The sequence below is a fragment of the Pholcus phalangioides genome, unplaced genomic scaffold, assembly GCF_987345545.1.
Source record: "Pholcus phalangioides strain wild (caught in Gottingen) unplaced genomic scaffold, Ppha-v1.0 ptg000017l_1, whole genome shotgun sequence".
In the NCBI taxonomy this organism is placed as follows: Eukaryota; Metazoa; Arthropoda; class Arachnida; order Araneae; family Pholcidae; genus Pholcus; species Pholcus phalangioides.
Genome location: NW_028301610.1, coordinates 36,590,128 through 36,608,858, shown reverse-complemented (window position 1 = coordinate 36,608,858; position 18,731 = coordinate 36,590,128). Strand labels below are relative to the sequence as shown.

At 35.7% G+C, this 18,731-nt stretch overlaps 1 protein-coding gene across 1 annotated transcript in view; it reads right to left on the bottom strand.

Annotated features, from left to right (window-relative positions):
- pcx (pecanex) overlaps positions 1-18,731 on the bottom strand; it is a 359,123-nt gene that overhangs the window by 45,609 nt on the left and 294,783 nt on the right. The window contains exons 32-33 of the mRNA XM_089247188.1: positions 18,354-18,584; positions 18,097-18,200 (exon numbers count right to left, since the gene is read on the bottom strand). Coding sequence (XP_089103314.1) covers positions 18,097-18,200; positions 18,354-18,584 — 335 coding nt within the window. The remainder of the gene's footprint in view (positions 1-18,096; positions 18,201-18,353; positions 18,585-18,731) is intronic.

Sequence of the window (18,731 nt, the reverse complement as noted above, 5' to 3'; positions counted from 1 at the left end):
CCTAGGATGAAATACATTGACAGTGACCAAGTTATAACGTACACACAGTCAAACCCTGTTGTAGCGCCAATCCTGCTTAGTGACAAAAGTTTTCAGTGAGCGAATCTTCCACATAAAGGGATAAAACATGTTAATTTGTGATTCAATATAATGCCTAACTCATTATATTGCCAGAAACCTGCAGGACAAATGGTGGCATTACATCAGGGTTTGACTGTATAATTTGGAATAAGGTGAAATAATAACATTTTCAGTTTTTAAACAAATTCAACAAAACAACACAAAAATAATTTTTGTTTTCAATTTTGATTTGCTTTTGTTGTCTCGAACCCACCCCCCCCCCACCCACATGTAATTGATATTATTTTGCAGGTATCTGGCTATAGGATATACCTTTGTCTCCCTTGGTCTATACTTTGCCAGAGGGTAGACCACAATTGGGTGGATTGTAGCTGAGACCACAAAGATCTTGTGGAATGAGTTGAACAAACAGTATTTGGCAAAACTGGGCACACAGAGATGGAGACAAATTTCAGAACCTTTTCTGTCATTGTGGAACCTGCCAAACTGTACAGGTGCAGTGCATAAAAAACATGTCTGTATAGAGAAGCTTCCAAATACAGGTTCTACCAATTTCAACGAGAAATTCTACCACTCCATCGCGCTGTTAGCATGCTGCGATGCAGATGGTTTATTCACGATAGTAGAGGCCAGCCATGTGGGTAGGAATAGTGACAGTGGCATATTTGGAGCATCTGCTATGAAATATCGGTTGATGCATTTACAATTGGAGATTCCTGCTCCCTCCAGACTGTCATGAGATGAAAATGACTGTGTTTTTCCTCATTACTTTGTGGCAAATGAGATATTCCCATTGTCGACAAATTTAATGCGTCCATATTCTAAAAGAATCCTCGCCAATGGGAAGAGATTATTTAATTAAAGATTGAGTAAGGGAGGAAGACAATTAAGTATACCTTTGGCATGATGGCTGAAAAGTTTCAAGTGTTAAGTACACTAATACAGTGCCACAGAACCAGTAAAGTTGTGGATATAGTGAAGAGTGTGTGTGTGCTACATAATTTGATTTGGAAAAAAGAGGGGTATAAATATACCTCTAGACAATTTGAAGAAGCACTTGAAACGTGATATTTATCATCATTGCAGCCAAGTCTTCTGCACCTTAATTTGACTACAAATGCTGTCCAGAATTACTTAACACATTATTTTTTTAGGGGTCAGGTGTCAGTGCCTCAGCAATGGAATTATTGTATATATTTTTTTTATGATTCTCATGGCATAATACATATGAAATGTTGCAAATACTGTACATTATAGTGTGATTCATGGCCTTATATATCAATGTCTATATTTTCCTGTGCACCTTACTAATAAATGTTAAAACGTTTTTGAAATACCAATTGCATAGTGCTTATAAAAAAAATAATTTATTGCATTAAGTAGCTGAATTCTTGGAGAAAAGTTTGAACTTAAATTTTATCAATATTTGTTTCAAAAGTTTTTTTTCATGTACGCCAGAAAAACAAAGCACTCCAGACAATTGTCACACACCCAGAGATGTCACCATTGTGACATCTCTGGATGACATCTTTAAATTCATGGGTCCTTACATTTATGGATGGAGTGTTTTTGTTTTCTGGCTTGCACTGAAAAGAAAAAAAAACCTTTCAGCAAACCAGTTATATTTAAGTTCAACATATGGTAAATTTCTTATTGTTAATATTGTCGAGCTGGTATTTCATAAACTGATGAGATCAGGTTATTTCAGCAAATTTTCCCATTAGCCTCAAAGTGTACGGAGTGATCACAGTAGGCCCGAAAATATTTCAACTGATTAAAAAAAGACAGATAATTTTCAATCAGTTGGATGCATTGCAATAAGGCAGGTTTTCCAAATTCGCTTAACACATATGCTTGAATAACATCTAATTTTATGTATAGTGTATTCTTCTGCAGCATTTTTTTTTCATTGTACAGTAGGTCCTCATTATAACATATGGAAGGTTGTCCATTATAATGAAAAAAAAAGTCTGGTTTACATAGACAGAAATAGAATTTCAAGTCTGGGAGGGGGTGGCATGAAGATGTCAATTAATATATGCACATACATTGGGTCAGTTGGCTCCGCCTTTGATGCTGGGAGGATTCTGTCCCCCCATCTTTGCCTATGCTGGTTTATAACAAATAATTCTTATAGGGGTGTAATGCTACAGGGTGCACTTCAATGAAAGTTCAGTGTAAACAGTGTTTATTATAGGGTAGGGGCACAAATATCGCCCACGTAGGCCATTATTTTAATTACAGGACTAATTCATGTGCAATTTGTGTAAAAAATTTTCTATTCTGTTGTCTAGATTGTTATCCAAAAATAAACTGAATTACAATTCTAACAGATAATTTTAACACATACAAAAAAACTTTTTTTTGTGACCTCTGAATTTATCCTATTAAAAAAGTGTTCCCAATATTGCCCACTATATGTTCATAATATCGCCTACATCTAAAATGGGTTCAAATAAAAAGTTTAATTTATGCTATGATTATACTGTCTTTATTAAATGTGAAAATTAAGACACAACAAAATCAAAATAAGTAATACAAGACAGTTTTTTTATACTTTTAAAAATATAATTAACTTATATTAACCTAACTATAATAACCCTTTTCACAATTTTCCTAGCATTCTACACAAACATAGTATTTTGTTTTCTTTACTTTCCTCTTATCACATTTTTTGTGGGACCATTTGTTACATATCAAACATTTTAACCATGTTTCTCCATGATAATCATTTGAATAAGGTCTTCCACAAATTGATTGAGCATTGGGCATCATTATCTTTTTCACCACAACTGCTGTTGTTGTTGTCAGTTGACACATATGGAGGTTCTTCATCTTCTGCCTTCCATTTTTCAAATTTGCGTTTTTTCAGAACTGGTTCCTTTACAGCTTTGATAGATGTTTTTACCAGTGTCTTGCCAGAAGTTGACGAACTTTCAAGTGATAATGCTTTTTTTTTCCAGAGACAAAACAGGGTATCTGTTGAAAAACAGAGGGAGAGAGGCATTTCCTACCTGAATTTTTTCTTCAAAAAAATGGGTGGTGTGAATTATTTCTAATGACAAGTTGAAATTCAATCCTTTTTACCTCCTTTGTCCATAATAAGTTTTATCCCTTTGTAAATAATACTCAATAAGTTGATCTTCCACATAAGCAGATAAAAAGGCATTCATCCTAATGGCACATCAAGTGGTTTTTGAAGTTTATCTTCAGGTTGTTTAATTGGATCAATGTAGATCCAGGTACTTGAAAAGCTTTCGATACTTTCAATAGTCCCCATCTCTTTATTTTTTTACCGCTATTATATCTCTTTTGTTTTAATCTTGTTCCACGTCTTTCTATGTGACATCTGAAAAAAAGACCATACTTTGAAAGTGTTCATAATATCGCCTAGAGCGATAATGGGAACACTCAAGTGGGAGATATTGGGAACAACCTAACTCTCAAACATGGCGGCCTCCAAACTCAGAATCAAATCACAAACTACACCAAAATGTAGCCTGTTATGGTTGCTATCACTGCCTCAAATAATATAACACTATCACTTGAAATTTATTGATTATACTAAAAGTAATAAAACATGTTTATTAATTCATCGTACATCAAACTAGGAAAAAATTGCCAGACAAAAGAAAAAAACAACACAGGTGCGTCTAGTTTCTACAAACAACAACTGAAGGGGAAAGCTTCATAGTTCCGGTAGTGGCCACCAGCTACCAGCATTAATCAAGAAGAAACTATGGTAGGTGATATTAGGAAAGTAGGTGATAATGGGCCCCCTACCCTACATCAAATAAAAAACAACCTTCAACATGGGTTGAAGTTGAAAAATATGTATACACAGGGGCGGGAAGTGACAAAGTCCATTTCGGAGCAGTTTTGGAGCAGCAAAATATAGTATTCTTAGCAGATATTTATAAATTGGAGCAGCGAAATTAACTTATAAGAATATTTTCGTTAACCCTCCCCCCTTTTCAAATAAAACTGCACTGTCTTTTGTTATCAAATATCTTTTCATCAGTTTATTTTTTGTTTTTGGTGTTTCAGGCTTTTGACACCTTGTTTGAAAGAGCAGCTCTCATAAAATTTTCACACCAGTCTATTTAAGATGATTTTTGCTTACTGGGGGCACTATTTGCTGTCTGGAACAGCAGCACTTCAAATGGGCTAAAAATTTTCTATAAGTTTTCAATTTTTTTTATACTCGGAAAGAAAGTGTTGCAAAATGAAAGAATCAACATGTTTGGCAATTCAGCACTCATTATTTGGCAAGATTGGCAATATGACACTCGTTATTTGGCAATATTGTGATTTAACACTCGTTATTCAACAATGGTGATTTATCAGATCAGTATCTAAATTAGCATTTGTAATTTGGCAGACGTCCTCTTTTTACTCCAGGAATAAAACATTTTTTCACGAAACATTGGGATTTGATGCAATGACGATTGACTACAGTAACTTCTGTTGCTTCCAGTGGTGACTTTTTTTTTGAAAAAGGAAACCGACTCTAATTTGAACTTTAAAGCTGAAAGACCATTGCAAACCATATTCAGTTGCATGATTACAGATATTATCAGGGTTTCGCAATGGAAAGCCAGATGAGGGGCCGGTAGTTTAAGTAAAGTGGAATAAAACACACTCTTCTTGGAAAAATTCATTTTGCGGCAAGATGGAACAAAAAATTTTTGGCTTCTTTTTCGAAATTCCGAGCATACACTGAAGCAAAATTCACTATTTGGTGCAGAAAAATACAAAAATACACTATTAGAGCAGGATGGCACAAGATGTTAATTTTGGCGCAATGTTCCCACCCCTGTATACATCTATTAGTCTTAATTTTTCTAGCTGGCTCTAAAGCAGAATGTTTTGCATTGTTGTATGACGAGCCCTCAGCTGACTAAAAATGTTCTGCGTAGATGCCAACATTGGCTTAAAGCTTGTGAGTAGTGATGAATGTTCAGCTTTGCTATGGGGGGGGGGGTCTAGGGCAATAATCATACTACAATAGAAAAAAACACTAAAAAATGTAATTAAAAAAAATTAATTGAAAGTTCAGCACCTCATTGGCACTGGAACCTAGAAGGCTCAGGCCACGAGCCCCCCCCCCCCGTAAAGCAACTTGCCAAGGTCGCCGTCCCCCTTGATAATTCATGAATATTCAATGCAATCCCAACGTGTATACGCCCTTGTGGCTGTATATACGGACGTCTACCAACTCTAGACTCCCATCCCCGTTTTCTTCATATCAGAGCTCCTATAGTACCTATGACAAAACATTCTTTCCGACACAAGTTCCGCAAGCTCGACCATTCACTATGCAAATGAAGCTGAGTCCAGACCCGCCACTAAACCACTCAAAAATCTGTTTTTAGCCCACAGTATGGGGCGGTTTTGACTGAAAACAGGTTTTTGTGCATTTGGGCACTGGGTAGAGCAGCGTTGGGTTTAGATGCAGCTTTACAGATTGCCTTCCGCACACAAATGGCTCCAAGTTTATCTTCTCTCGAACTCTCTCAAATGCATGTATAAATTCATTGTTATAATAAAGATTGATGCAATTTAAAAAAAATAATAATAAAAATAAGTAAAACACACAACACAAGAAACCGAGACCTGTTTTTTTTAAAAAACCAATTTCCGTAGTATTGAGAGTGTCTCCCGTTACTCTGTAGTTTATTGCGACCATCCATAGAAACTACCTACAATCCGTAGCAATTGGTATCTCTGTCTGTGGTGAAAATTCCATAACAGTGTTTCCATACACAGAAGAGAGTTCTTTTCTTTAAGTTTTTACCAAGATTGTTTTGCAACAACACTGATTGTTCTGCGATGTTCGTGGCAGTTTCCAGCATATTCTGCTTTGGGGCTAGCTGGCGAGCGGTATGAGTCATGAAGTGCATCCATATTTATTCAAAAAAGAATAATGATCTATGTTTGCTTTCTTAAAAATGCCTGTTCAACAAGTTAATACTTTTTTAGATATTTAAAACAGATTTTAAACTCGTGACATAAAAATTTTACAACTCTTCAGCTGTCCGTTATAAACAAAGTCTGTTATTGTGAGATTCTACTGTATTTAATTTTGATTACCTTGAGCATCTCATTTTTCACAGCCACCGTAAGCATCACTGGCAACCTTGCCTCATATGTATATTATCAAGCCATGTTAAGATTCGAGCATGTCTACACCTTGTTTGGAAATGTTTGTAATCAAAAATAAACCCTACAGAAGCACTTGTTTTATGTCTAAAAAGGATTGGTGTTGTATTTTTTTCTCAATTTTAGTCATACGTCACAGTGTTAAAATTTTTTAAAGTTATTTGGCTTTCATGTCAGTAAATAGTGAAACCTCCATAACTCAAGAGTGTCCATAAACATGTTGACTCAAAGCACTCAAAGCAGATGTTAAGTTTGATATCACCCGCGCAATAGTTGACTATCATTGATTATGCATGCATATTTATATATATTGTGAACAATTCTATCTCGTCATCAAGTAAACAAAATTATCTAGTTTTTTTTTTTTGCAAGAAGTTTCTGAATCTCAGATTAGAGTGCAAAAAAAAACATATCTTGTTGCAATATCTGTGTTCAAGTCACAAATAGATAATTCCCTTTTTTTGTAGTCCACATGTGGAGTTTTTAGGTTCCAAATAGTGGGAAGTGACCCTATTTCGAGGTGTGAAGAATATTAGTGCAATAAGGGCATCAGAAGTGTTTCAAATCTGTAGGTGCTGATCTTGAGCTTTACATAGGAAATTTTTGAATAAATGCTGTGGGTGCTTTAGACCCTTGCCACAAAGTACCATGGGTGCTCGAGTACCCACAGCACTCCCAGTTCTGATGCCACTGTATGTAAACACAATTAAATGAAGAAATATTGAAATATGAAAGAGTAATGTTTTGAAACTTTATGGACTTGGCACAGATAATTTAAAATATTAATGGTGATAACACTGTACAAATTTTGGCTGCCTTAAACTGGGTTTAGAAATCTTGTGTCAAGTTAGAGAGGTTTTTCCCCAATGAATTTAGTATTGTACCAACTGTGAGAATGTAATCACAAATGTCAAGTTGTCAGGGTAGTCACTTATTGAGGTTCTACTGTATTTAACATACGAAGCAGAGAACTGAATACATAAAGAGCTGGAATTTTTAAAATATTTTCAGGAAACGTAACGAGGAAATTGTTATATATATGCACTGCAAAACAATTTCCTAAGACCTATCTTCATGAATTTTTTAGCAATTCTTAGGTCACAAAAACCTGATTATAATGACTATAATATAATGAATATTTTAATTATAATGACCTGATGCTTATTTTTTCACAACCAATTAATCAAGAGCATTCCTAATATAAGCAGAACCTAATACATTGATTTTTTTTTAAATCATTAAAGTAATTAATTCATAAAGTAAAAATCATGTTTTGGCTAAAAATTTCATTACACCCAGTGCAAAGAACGTAGGGGTATCACATGCTTTAGACCCCCCTCCCAAGGTTAGAATTTTTCACAGATCCCCATCAAAAGCAGAGCCTATTGTATTAAGCCAAAAATAAATAAAAATTCATTTTGAATGACTGAATGCCATTAAGATATGGTTTTCATCGCATTCATATATGTGAACAATGCAAAAAGAGCTAAACAGCAATGAAAAGGTATTGTTTATTATATGCAAAAAATGATACATACCTGATAAATTTACTTCCTTGCATATTTCACTCCAGGCTTTCTCAACGGCATCCTTCCTGGAGTAACTGGGCATTGTGTAATTGTATAATTCTGGATGCCTATTAACCAAACCGACGAATTTGAGATTGAAGGCCTCCATTTTTTCCTGACGATTTGGGTGATTCAATTAGAATCACACTTCTTTTCATGTTGCTCCAAGTACTCCTCGCTTGCTCTGCAATCGTGATGTCTAAAAATCACTGAGCAATTGTGCCATTGGCAGCCTCCAACTCATTCACTTGAGAAATGAGGGAGAGGGAAAGAAGAATCATAGCTCGCTTGCCGAGGAATCGCTGTGTGTGTGGAGGCTGTTAGGGGTGAATGATTTCATGGAACCTGAAACTGTGACCAGAAATTTATATACTATACTCCTCCCCAAAAATAAATAAAAGTCCTAAGTAGAAATCTGTTACTGAAGCAAAGTTCAGTAAAGATATAATGGGAATGTCTTGAAGCTCACAGGGTTCAATTCTATGACCACCTAAGAGATCAAACCTATGTGTGCAGAGTACATTTCACATTCACAAAGAAAATGAGCATTTGTTTATTCCTTATCTAAAGAACCTCTACAAGTTGGGTCAGCCCTAACTCTTACAACATTAAAATGACTTTTAAGAGTACAGTGCCGGTAAGTGAACGAACAGTTCTTCAAATACCATTTTTGCTGAGCTTCATTAGCTACTTTCACCTCAAACTAGAACATTCACAGTTTATCTCTTTTGCTTGTTGCAGACCTTTATTTTCAGTCAATCTTAGTACTTTTTTTGAATGAGTTGAAAACAGTATTTCTAATCAATTCACATGAAATGTCTGATGCTGGTTCAGGAACAATTGAGATAGTCTTAGAACAGCTTGCCAGTTAATTCATTACTTAAGATACCTGAATGACTAGGTACACATGAGACATGACATCTTGTTCAATTTCTTAACTGCCAATGAACACTGTTCTGAGAACTGTGAACGCTTGTCCATGATAACCCTGAGCCAGTAACCTTTCCTACAAGTGTAATACTTTGCTCACTAAAAAAATGAAATACTCTGATTATTGTGTCCCAAATGAAACACAATTTTTCTAAACTGCGTGTCCTACTGTTCAGTACCTGCATAACATATTTGTCATTCACATCTTTTGTAATAGCCATTAACTCAGCATCATCAGCCATAGGCGGAGATAGACTTTAACAACTGAAGAGGGAGTATGATAATGATATCAATTCATGTACAGACCTGCCAACATTTGGATGGAGGTTGTCGGTAGCAGTGCATGTTATCCGGTCATGGGGGAGATAAAGGGAAGGCAACGCAACCCACCCCACTAATTTTTTTTTTTTTTGTGATTTGCAATATTTTCCCTAATTTCAAGTGAATTTGATTTCCATGAATGCTAAAAATATCATTAAATCATTCTAAAATAAGTATTTGCCATTTTACGTTGCTTTATCATTATTTAAATTCAATGGAGTGTCATACTGAAAAGCAACATTACTTGTGTTTCTTTTTCAGTATGACACTTTCCCTATTATATAAGTGGGAAAATTATGTTGAAAAATATAATTCACTTCATTAACTTAATTAGCAAAAAGCTTAGTAACACAATATGGTTTTAATTAAACTTTTCTTAGTGATCACATTCATTCATCTGCTAAATCCAATTCCTGACATCTCGGGAAACAAAATAAGAACTTGTAGAACTTGAAAATTCACTTTTGCAACTTACCTAAAAAAAATAGTTGATCAAGATCCAGTTGATTAGCAGTTTTGTTATTGAAGCCATATGAAATAAATAAAACAAGTGAAAAATATGTATAAATTTTGAGTTGAATGGAAAAATCCAAATTTTTTATCACTGATGCTCTTTATATCAAGCACTGCAATTCAAATTCACTGAAAGTTTTCTGATAACATATTTCTATGTTAAGTTTTTCTATTAATACACTTTCTAAAGTCTTGAGAGAAATATTGCACCTGAACTCATTTTTATTTTTCTGAATTATGCTGAATACAGTTGGTGCAATGCTGTGAGGCACAATATATTAAAATATTCAGCATTAGTTCAGAAAGAATTTTATACTTGCATACCATCAAGATATTTTAAGTTGCCATTCTTGACTGAGTATTCATCCATTTTAATGCAATTAAGAATGTCAGAAGAAAACTGGCCGTTTTGGTAAAATGCAAACTCCATTTGTAATTTATCCCTTTTTGCAGAGATCTGTGAAATATTCTACTGATTCGAACTTGGCAGTCAATCTCAGATAAACATTGGCAATGGCAGAATTCAAGTAAACATCATCATACAATAAAATTTTTTTTATAACATAATCATATGCACAGCAAAAATTTTCTTAAAGCAGAAGAAAGTGTTTTTCTGCCACAGGTGAGACAACCCTATTTTTCAAACAGGCTTTTGTTGCACTACCAATAATTAGATCTTCATGACTCTTCTGATTTTTTAGCTTAGAGAATAGTCCACATCAAAAACAGGTTTTGATTTTGAAATAGCTGATGGTGTAATGAACGATGAAATAAAAAAAACTTATATAGTTCATCTTTTAGAAGTTAAATATGCTGGGTTCCTTTTTGCAGAATCACATTAATTTTTCTAAATGCCCCAATTGCATTTTAGCAAAAAATAAACAATATAATTTCATTTCAGAAGAAGTGAAACACATCTTAATTGCAAGGTATTGCTTATTTTCAAATTCTACAGTGTCATTAGTGGAAAAACTTGCCAGAGGCTCCTACTGTTCAACAATTCTTTTCACAATGTTTTTCCAGCAACACCATTGAGTGTTGACATGTTTTTAGTATTTTGTGAATACTAGCTTCTCTCAATATGTTTTGTCTCTTACTACTTTTTTCTAGAAAGAAAGAAATTTGGATCACAAAACTTTCCATATAAACAGGAAGAGAATTAGATGCTTTTTGTGAAGCAATATGCAGCAGATCCGTACATCCCACTATTTTGATGTCAGGTTGATGTGATTTGATGAAAGAAGTTACACTTTTGATCTTTCAGACCATCGTGTAGCTGTTGTCACACAAAAAAGAGACAGTTTTCCCACAGAATGTCTAGTCTCTTGAATTCATTGTCAATGACATTGAAAATTCCTACTCCAGTATTGTCCATACATTCCAAAAGACGAAGAAGAGTGGTGCCGACTTCACTATTTTCTGAATCAAAAAAGCTAACAACTAATGAATATAATTTTTTCGTGTTGATATCATTACTTCCATCCATCACTAATGAAATTTTTTTTTTTTTAAGAACATTTTTGAACAGCATTAGATATTTTTTTTTTTGTGAAAGCAGCCATTGCTCGAGTGATAGCACCTGTTTTTGTTCTGACTGAAGAAAACTTTTTGGTAATTTCTGAATCTGGAAATATTTTGAAAAAAAGAGCACCAGCATGATCAGCTACTGAAACTGAAACATTGTGTTCGATAAGAAATCTTGTAAAACAGCATGCAGATTTTACAACTTCATAATCCACTTCTTTGCTAAAATATGAGAAAACATTTTGGGTAACTTGTTCCAGTATGTTGCAATTCAATTCCAAACGCCTTTTGCAAGCCACATGATGCTTGCATGAGCTATACAAAACTCAATATTGCACACAGTGCAATATGCATAACTTTCTTTTGATGGCACTTTAGCTACACATGGCCATACACTATGACATTTCTCTCTGAAATTCTGACAACATTTCCTTTTCATTACAGCAATCTCATCAATGGAGGTTTTAGAAGAAGTTTAACTTCTTTTCAAAAAATGATCAATATGGAACCAAACATAAAACTCAAATTAAGTGAAGCGACAGCTTTCCCTTTAATGGAGGCAAACCATTTATGGTGTCAGAAAAGCTTCTAAAAATACCCTTTACTGCATTGGCCTCCTCAATACTATTGATGCTGATGCCCTATAGCATGGTGTTCTCCAACATCATTCTCCTCCCCCCTTAGTGATGTACCATTTGCTCTTGAGGGATTTGCTGGGTTCCCTTTTAATGTGAAGAGAATGATAAGCTATGATGATGTAGGAGAGAAGCCAGGAAATGACCTACAGAGCATCAGTAAGTCAGAGGGACTTGTGTCCCTCCTCCTCTGGAATCTTGCACAGTTGCTGGAGCAGCAACTTGTTGCTGTGTGGGTGGAGGATAAAAAAAGAGCAAAAGTTAGATCTACATATTTATTGTCCTCTAAAAAGAGCCATTCCCCCAACCTGTTCTTTTAGCACATCCGAGAGACTTATGCAAGGCTTGTGGATCTTGGACAGTGGCTGCAGCTGTAACTTGGTGAATGGGTGGGAAAAAAAAGCAAAAGCCAGATGTATTTATTATTCCCTCCCCATGAAGAACCATGGAAGTAATTTCATGTATACCATTATGGGGGCAAATTGTTTATGGAAAACACACTTCCCATAGAAGAGTTGAACGTTCCAAGTAGCTTTTTTTGGCAAATAATTTAAGACAATTGCACCCATCCCACCAGAAGACCACTTCAGGAGCGACCATATACTGTTACAACCTCCCCTTTCAAGCCTATCCTACAAGGAAGGAAAAAGAACTGTATAAGAAGTATGCATGAATCAAGGTCAACTGAAAATCCTTTTTCCCCTCTCCACTATCAAACCAAAATAACTATCACGTGACACCATTTTTTTTTTTAAATTCTTAGGGTAAAAAGCAGTGGGATCTTAATTTTGTTTTGTGTGAGGAAACCTTTCCCCCTCTAGAAACTGAAGAAAAGTTTTTCTAATAGATTAATGATTCGCCTTGTCTAAATTTGCATTTATGGAATGTATAAAAATGGCTTCAGTAATATCCATAGCACTTTCCGTAACTCAATAGTTTAGTAAGTTCAAGCATAGAAACAATGGACAAATCATAGTAGTTGGCAACTCTGCATATATATGCATATGCGTTAAATTAGTTGGCTCCTCCTTTGATGGCGACGGCGGGGGAACAATGCCTCGTATCTCCACCCATGTCGTCAGCAAACTTAAAAAATGTTCAGACTCCCAAATCATCTTTATATATAAAATGTATAAAACAATAGCAATTTAACAAACTTCCCAGATTTATACAAAATTCCTTCAGTATAACATATTTTTTGTATTTTTTCGACTACATAATGGAGTTTGACAGTATTTCATCTAGTTTTTCTGTATTGATGTGGTAATACATGCAGGCAAAACAACCTACTGAATTGTTGCTTCCAAATTTAAAGGCAGATGGCAGCACTTGAACACATAACATAAATGATAAATCAATTTAATCAACAAAAATGATAAATTAACTGCCATGTTATTCTTGAGGGGCAGGACAGTGGAAGGAGAACTTGAGGGATCACCAAGAACCTTTGAGGACAAGACTAGCGTGCAACAGGTCTACTTCAGCAAATTCTGTCTCTAGTTTAACCCCTTTATGATCAGGGACATAATATTGCATTCAAAAGCCAGTGGAATAAATTCAATCCAGCAGACTTTCTTCAACTTTTTTCCCTGATCATGAAGATTTATTGTAACCCTATGAAAAAATTTGTGTGTGTTTTCTCCCTTTCTGTTCTCCCACCACCATCATGATATCTCAGCAAGATAATGAGCAACTGAGATAAAAACGGTGGCAGTTCTCCTCAGCTTTCCCCCCTCCTCATTCTCCTGTAACGTATCGGGATCCGATCCCTCTACGTTAATGGTGGTCTTGTCGTTATGTGGGAAATTCCTTCTTATTTTAGACCCCAGGGGCCTCTCAGTTACCGGAAACCATCCGAGGACCCACTGGCGAACCGGTAAGGGCCAGAGTGTTCGATTAGTTCGGCAGTCGGCGGGTGGGGTCTTTCGGCTGTCGAACGAGAACGGGCCAGAGGTCGGGCTACTGATGTCCCACATAAATTAATTTCCCTCATAACGACGATGCCGCTATTTTCGTGGAGGGGTTTGATCCAATATATGTATAGTTGGGCGAGGCTTAGCCCAGTTTAAATTATTTTTATCGAAGAACTTCCCGGGGGAGTTGTTGCAAGTCTCGTTGTGCGGATACGAAAATATAGTGTTGTACTCACTTATTTTCGGCGGGGGGCTGCAGACCTCCGTCGGAACAATTCATTTCATATTGTTATGTTGGTAATGTTTACATAATCGGGAGAGTCTGATCAGCTCTCCGGATTATGTCATGTTGCCAGATTCCAATGTAATTAAATTGTAATGTTTATAATAGTGACGCATGAATATGCAAATTCGATAATTTTGTTGAGGCGAAAAGGCCATGCGAGGACATGTGGTCCCAAACTTCTTGTAAAAGGGGAGTATAAATTCCTCCCTCTTTGTCTCTCACATTGCGTTCGTCTAATCTTGTTCTGTTCAACTGAAGCCCTCTAGTAGGACGGTTCACCGTCTTACTACCGTATCTATTGGCCTTAGGCTGAATTGTTAAAATGCAATAATCTACATTATTTGAATCCGTTTTCCGGCAGGTCCGGAATCAAAATATAAAACAATCTTCACAGTCAAAGTTCTTCATTGCTGATCGAGGTGGTCCGGCCCTCAACCGAGAGGCCCCCGGAGCTGATCAAGGTGGTTCGGCCCTCAACCGAGAGGCCCCCGGAGCTGATCAAGGTGGTTCGGCCCTCAACCGAGAGGCCCCCTGGAGCTGATCAAGGTGGTTCGGCCCTCAACCAAGAGGCCCCCCCGGAGCTGAGCAAGGTGGTCCGGCCCTCAACCGAGAGGCCCCCAGGAACTGATCAAGGTGTTCCGGTTCTCAACTGAGAAAACTCCTCTGGTATTTACGGAAAAGCTAACAACATCGGATGTCCGATCACTGCACAAGTTGACTGTTGTTGATCATCAATTGGTGAGCCAGTATCTTTACTGCTAACGTCAAATAGAGGGCTCCAAGATATACTAATCCATTGTTAAAATTAACTAACCCATATAATTGAATAAATAATAATATTTCATGCGAAAGTTTGTTTCTAATCATTTTCCACTTGTCGTTTGCCACTTTATTGCTGGATATTTCGAACCGGGCAAGCAACTCCCATAAGGGACGTTGCACTCCATGGCATTCTACCCCCCCACATATATATAATATGTATCTTTCTCGGAACTAATCCTTCTATTGTATACTGTACAAAGAAGAGAGAAAGAGAATAAGTAAAAAAACTCAAAAAAAACAAATTTAAGTGAGGACAAAAAAAGCAAGGCACTGTACTAATACTCTCTTATCCAATATATCTCTGTACCGTGTTCCTCTCCACCCTTTATACCTTTTTTCTTTCTTTCTTTCCAAGGCTTCCACATTTATCGCCTACATGTCTAATCCAGATCATTCAAATTCATCACCAACAACTTGTACACAAACGGGGGAGGGAAGAAAGAATTGATATTGTCACTACGATGAATGTAAACGTGTTCTGAACTCTATGATCCTCCTTTATCTTTTATCTTCACTTTGTATAAGCCTTTCAGTAGAAAATAGAATGGCATTACTTCTCATTGAAAATGCAGAAATATACAAAATAATGCCTTAAAATCATTAAAATATGATCTAACACATAAAAATAGTGGAATATGCAAAAAAAAATATGGTAAGTCATAGAAATCCTAGCCCTGTTAATCAGTCAGTAAGGATGCATTCAATTAGTCAAAGAGCAAACATCTATATTAGAAAAAATTTGATGTCAGAATTCGACAAAATATTTGCTCTGTGTATGCAATAAAGATTTTTATAACATTTCCAGTCAAATTCACTGGTCATGGTCCTTATAAGTAAAACTAAAATATATATATTTTTTTAAATTGCTGATAGATGGATATCAATGTTTCAGTTTTTTAGGAGCATCTGAGTGGCATGGTGGTAAGATGCTCATCTTCCACTGTGAAGGCTGCCGTTAGGTCGCAGGTTTGATCCCGGGGAAGAATCTAGACAACAAGATATTTCCCTATAACAAGCTTGAGGCAACCACTGATAGATAGTGCCTTCATTTCCAAACCAACTAGTTAATGGCAATAAATTGTAGTATAGCAATATGGCTGGAGTTGGTGTGTGGTGAAGTAGCATTTTTAAGAAAAGTCATGAAATCATGAAATCTCAACATTCTAAACAATCTGGTTCATTATGAACAGAATGAGAAGATCAAAAATGGTCAAAAGGACCAGCTAGGTCCTCCTAGTGTTAATGACGGCTGTCAACAGAGGCTTATTTATGGGGGGGGGGGGTGCTAAGCAGGCAATTACCCAGGATGGAAAATTTAAGTAATTTTTGGTCAAGAACATTAAGATTATGCTGGGAGAAGGGCAGAAAAATTTGAATAGACCGCATGTGGCAAAGCCATAAATTTGCCTCAATGAGAAGTCTCTCCATTTATTATTGCATTGTTGGAACCATCCCCTCAACCAAGATTCTAACCATAAAACCAAACCTAAAGCTTTTCACACACAATTTAAGATAAATAATATCTACTAGATTAGCTTTAAGAGCCCTAGTTACCAAATCGTAGAAATACAAAATGTTAGTGACAAATGATTTCCTTCTCCTAAAACCATGTTGGACCTTAAAGAAGATTCTATTTTCCTTGAATCACCATCTGTTTATTATTTTTTCTAAAATCTTAAAAATCAAGCATTCTAGTATCATTGTGGCTTTTCATCACCTACTCAAACAAATATTAGTAATCCAGTATGACAATAGTATCACAGCAATTCTTAAAGTCCCCTTTTTTTGGTCAGGTAAACCCTTATATTTCATGCATAAAAATATGAATGCGAATTCAAATAACATAGTACTAACATAAATACTTTATTAAAAACTTATATTTTTAGCCCCTGATGGAATTAAAAATTATTCAGTGCATTTACTACTGAAATATTTATTAAAAAACAAAAAACATAAAATCAATGATACAGTGGTGGGAAAAACTATTAAAGATAGGTAAAAAATATGGTGATAAAAAAATGTAGATATAAAAAAAAAAAAGAGTAGGTACACACATCGTAAGCAGGGGACTGAGATCTGAGTCCAACTTTGACTGCCTGGAATTTGAAATTCATTCTGCAGTGGCAAAAAGTTGTCAAAAGTGCAATGCTTTACCACACTTCCAAAATGGAGGAAAAGATACGGTGTTTAAATTAGATCTTTTCTTCCTTCCCTTTCCTTTGTCTAATTCAAGTTGGTGAAAAAATATAGGTACAGTATATAATACATGAAGATAGAGTATTGTGACAGATACGGAACACTGGCTGAGTGATAGAGATATTGATGTTTCAGGAAAGGAAAATTCATCGCTGCCCTCATGGGGACCCAAACTCTGGTCTCTCATTTGCCGGACGAGCGCTCTACCAACTAAGCTATGAAGACAGATAGAATTTCCCCTCCTTGGAGCGTATTTACATGCTGAATGACTCTATGCAATGGATGATGGCAGAATTCTGCTAATAGCTCACAGATAACATCAGGGTCACCAGAAGGCAACGTATATGACGAAAGACGTCACTATCTCTTGTTAATAAGACATATATGGAACACTGGCTGAGTGAGGAGATATGAATGTTTCAGGAAAGGAAAATTCATCTCTGTCCTTGTGGGGGACCCCAGTGAGGGATGAATTTTCTTTGAGAGAATGAAAAGTCTTTCGTCAGATAGAGTATTTCTCTCTTCTGGGTTTACATATGTATCTTATCTATACAAATTTCAGTCTTTCTTCATAGCTCAAGCCTTGTGTGTCAATATTAAAGCATTCGTAGCTCTTCTCTACACCTCCTCAACTAAGTCCATGTCCCTCTGTAAGTATGGTCTCCAAAATCTTACAGCATATTCCAATTCCAGTGCAGGACGAACTAAGCCTCGGAAAAGTGAAAGAATGACTTTAGAAGAACACAAAGAAACCTTTTTAAGAATGGAACTGAGTATGCATTTTATTTTTTAAGCAATCGGACATGACTTAATTAGACTCAAGTGAGTGTAATTCTGATGTGCGATATGATTGGTGCAAAAATTCAGCTCACGACGTGGCTGTTGTATGTTAGCACATGCATCCATATCAACAAAAATATTTGTTAGACAAGGCAGAAAAATCACAAAAAAAATCTTCATCAGCCAGAAACTGAGGCATTACTGTATTTGCTGAAAAAGTGTTGTGAATTTTTAAGATATTGATTTTTATCATATTCCTGATTTTTGAATAATTTGGACTGGTACTTTTTTTATCATCTTTTTTTCACCTGGATTGTAGTTTTTCCAACACTGTAGTGCAATGTATAAAGATAAATGAATTTCACCTGGCAAAGGAATTGTGAGCAGCAGTTCCGAGAACTCTTCTAGCTAATAAACTCAACCCAAAACACAAAGAGACCATAGGTGATTCTTTGGTACAAGGAATAGGCTGAAAAAGAAATACGTCATCAAGCACTTTGATACAAACTAACAATATAAAATTATAACTCTTTTCAACTATAAATCACATTCAGATCATGCTTATATTTTGCACAACTCATAAACAATATTGTTTAGTTTAAAAAAAAAGATTGCTACTTACTAAATCTTTCCTCTGTAGACAATACTGAATCCAATCATGATAAACATTACAAAATGTGTTTCGAGTTATTCCTGATGCCCTGAAGTCATAATCCTCATCAACAGTCATATTAAAAACTGGATCAAGGTCCACATAGTATTTATCTAATGTTGGTTTTAGAGCTTCCTGTATGTGCTCTGATTGTAACCACTCATTGAGTTTGGGATTGTTAACAGTGTAATATATGATACTCTGAAATAATACATAAAAAGAAAAAACAATGCATTAGGAGTTGAATGTAAATGTAGATTTACAGTAAACCTCTCTTATCTGGCCCTCCATAATCCAGATCTTTCTCTAAACTGATCATAAAAAAATCCTATTTCTTATTTGATGTTG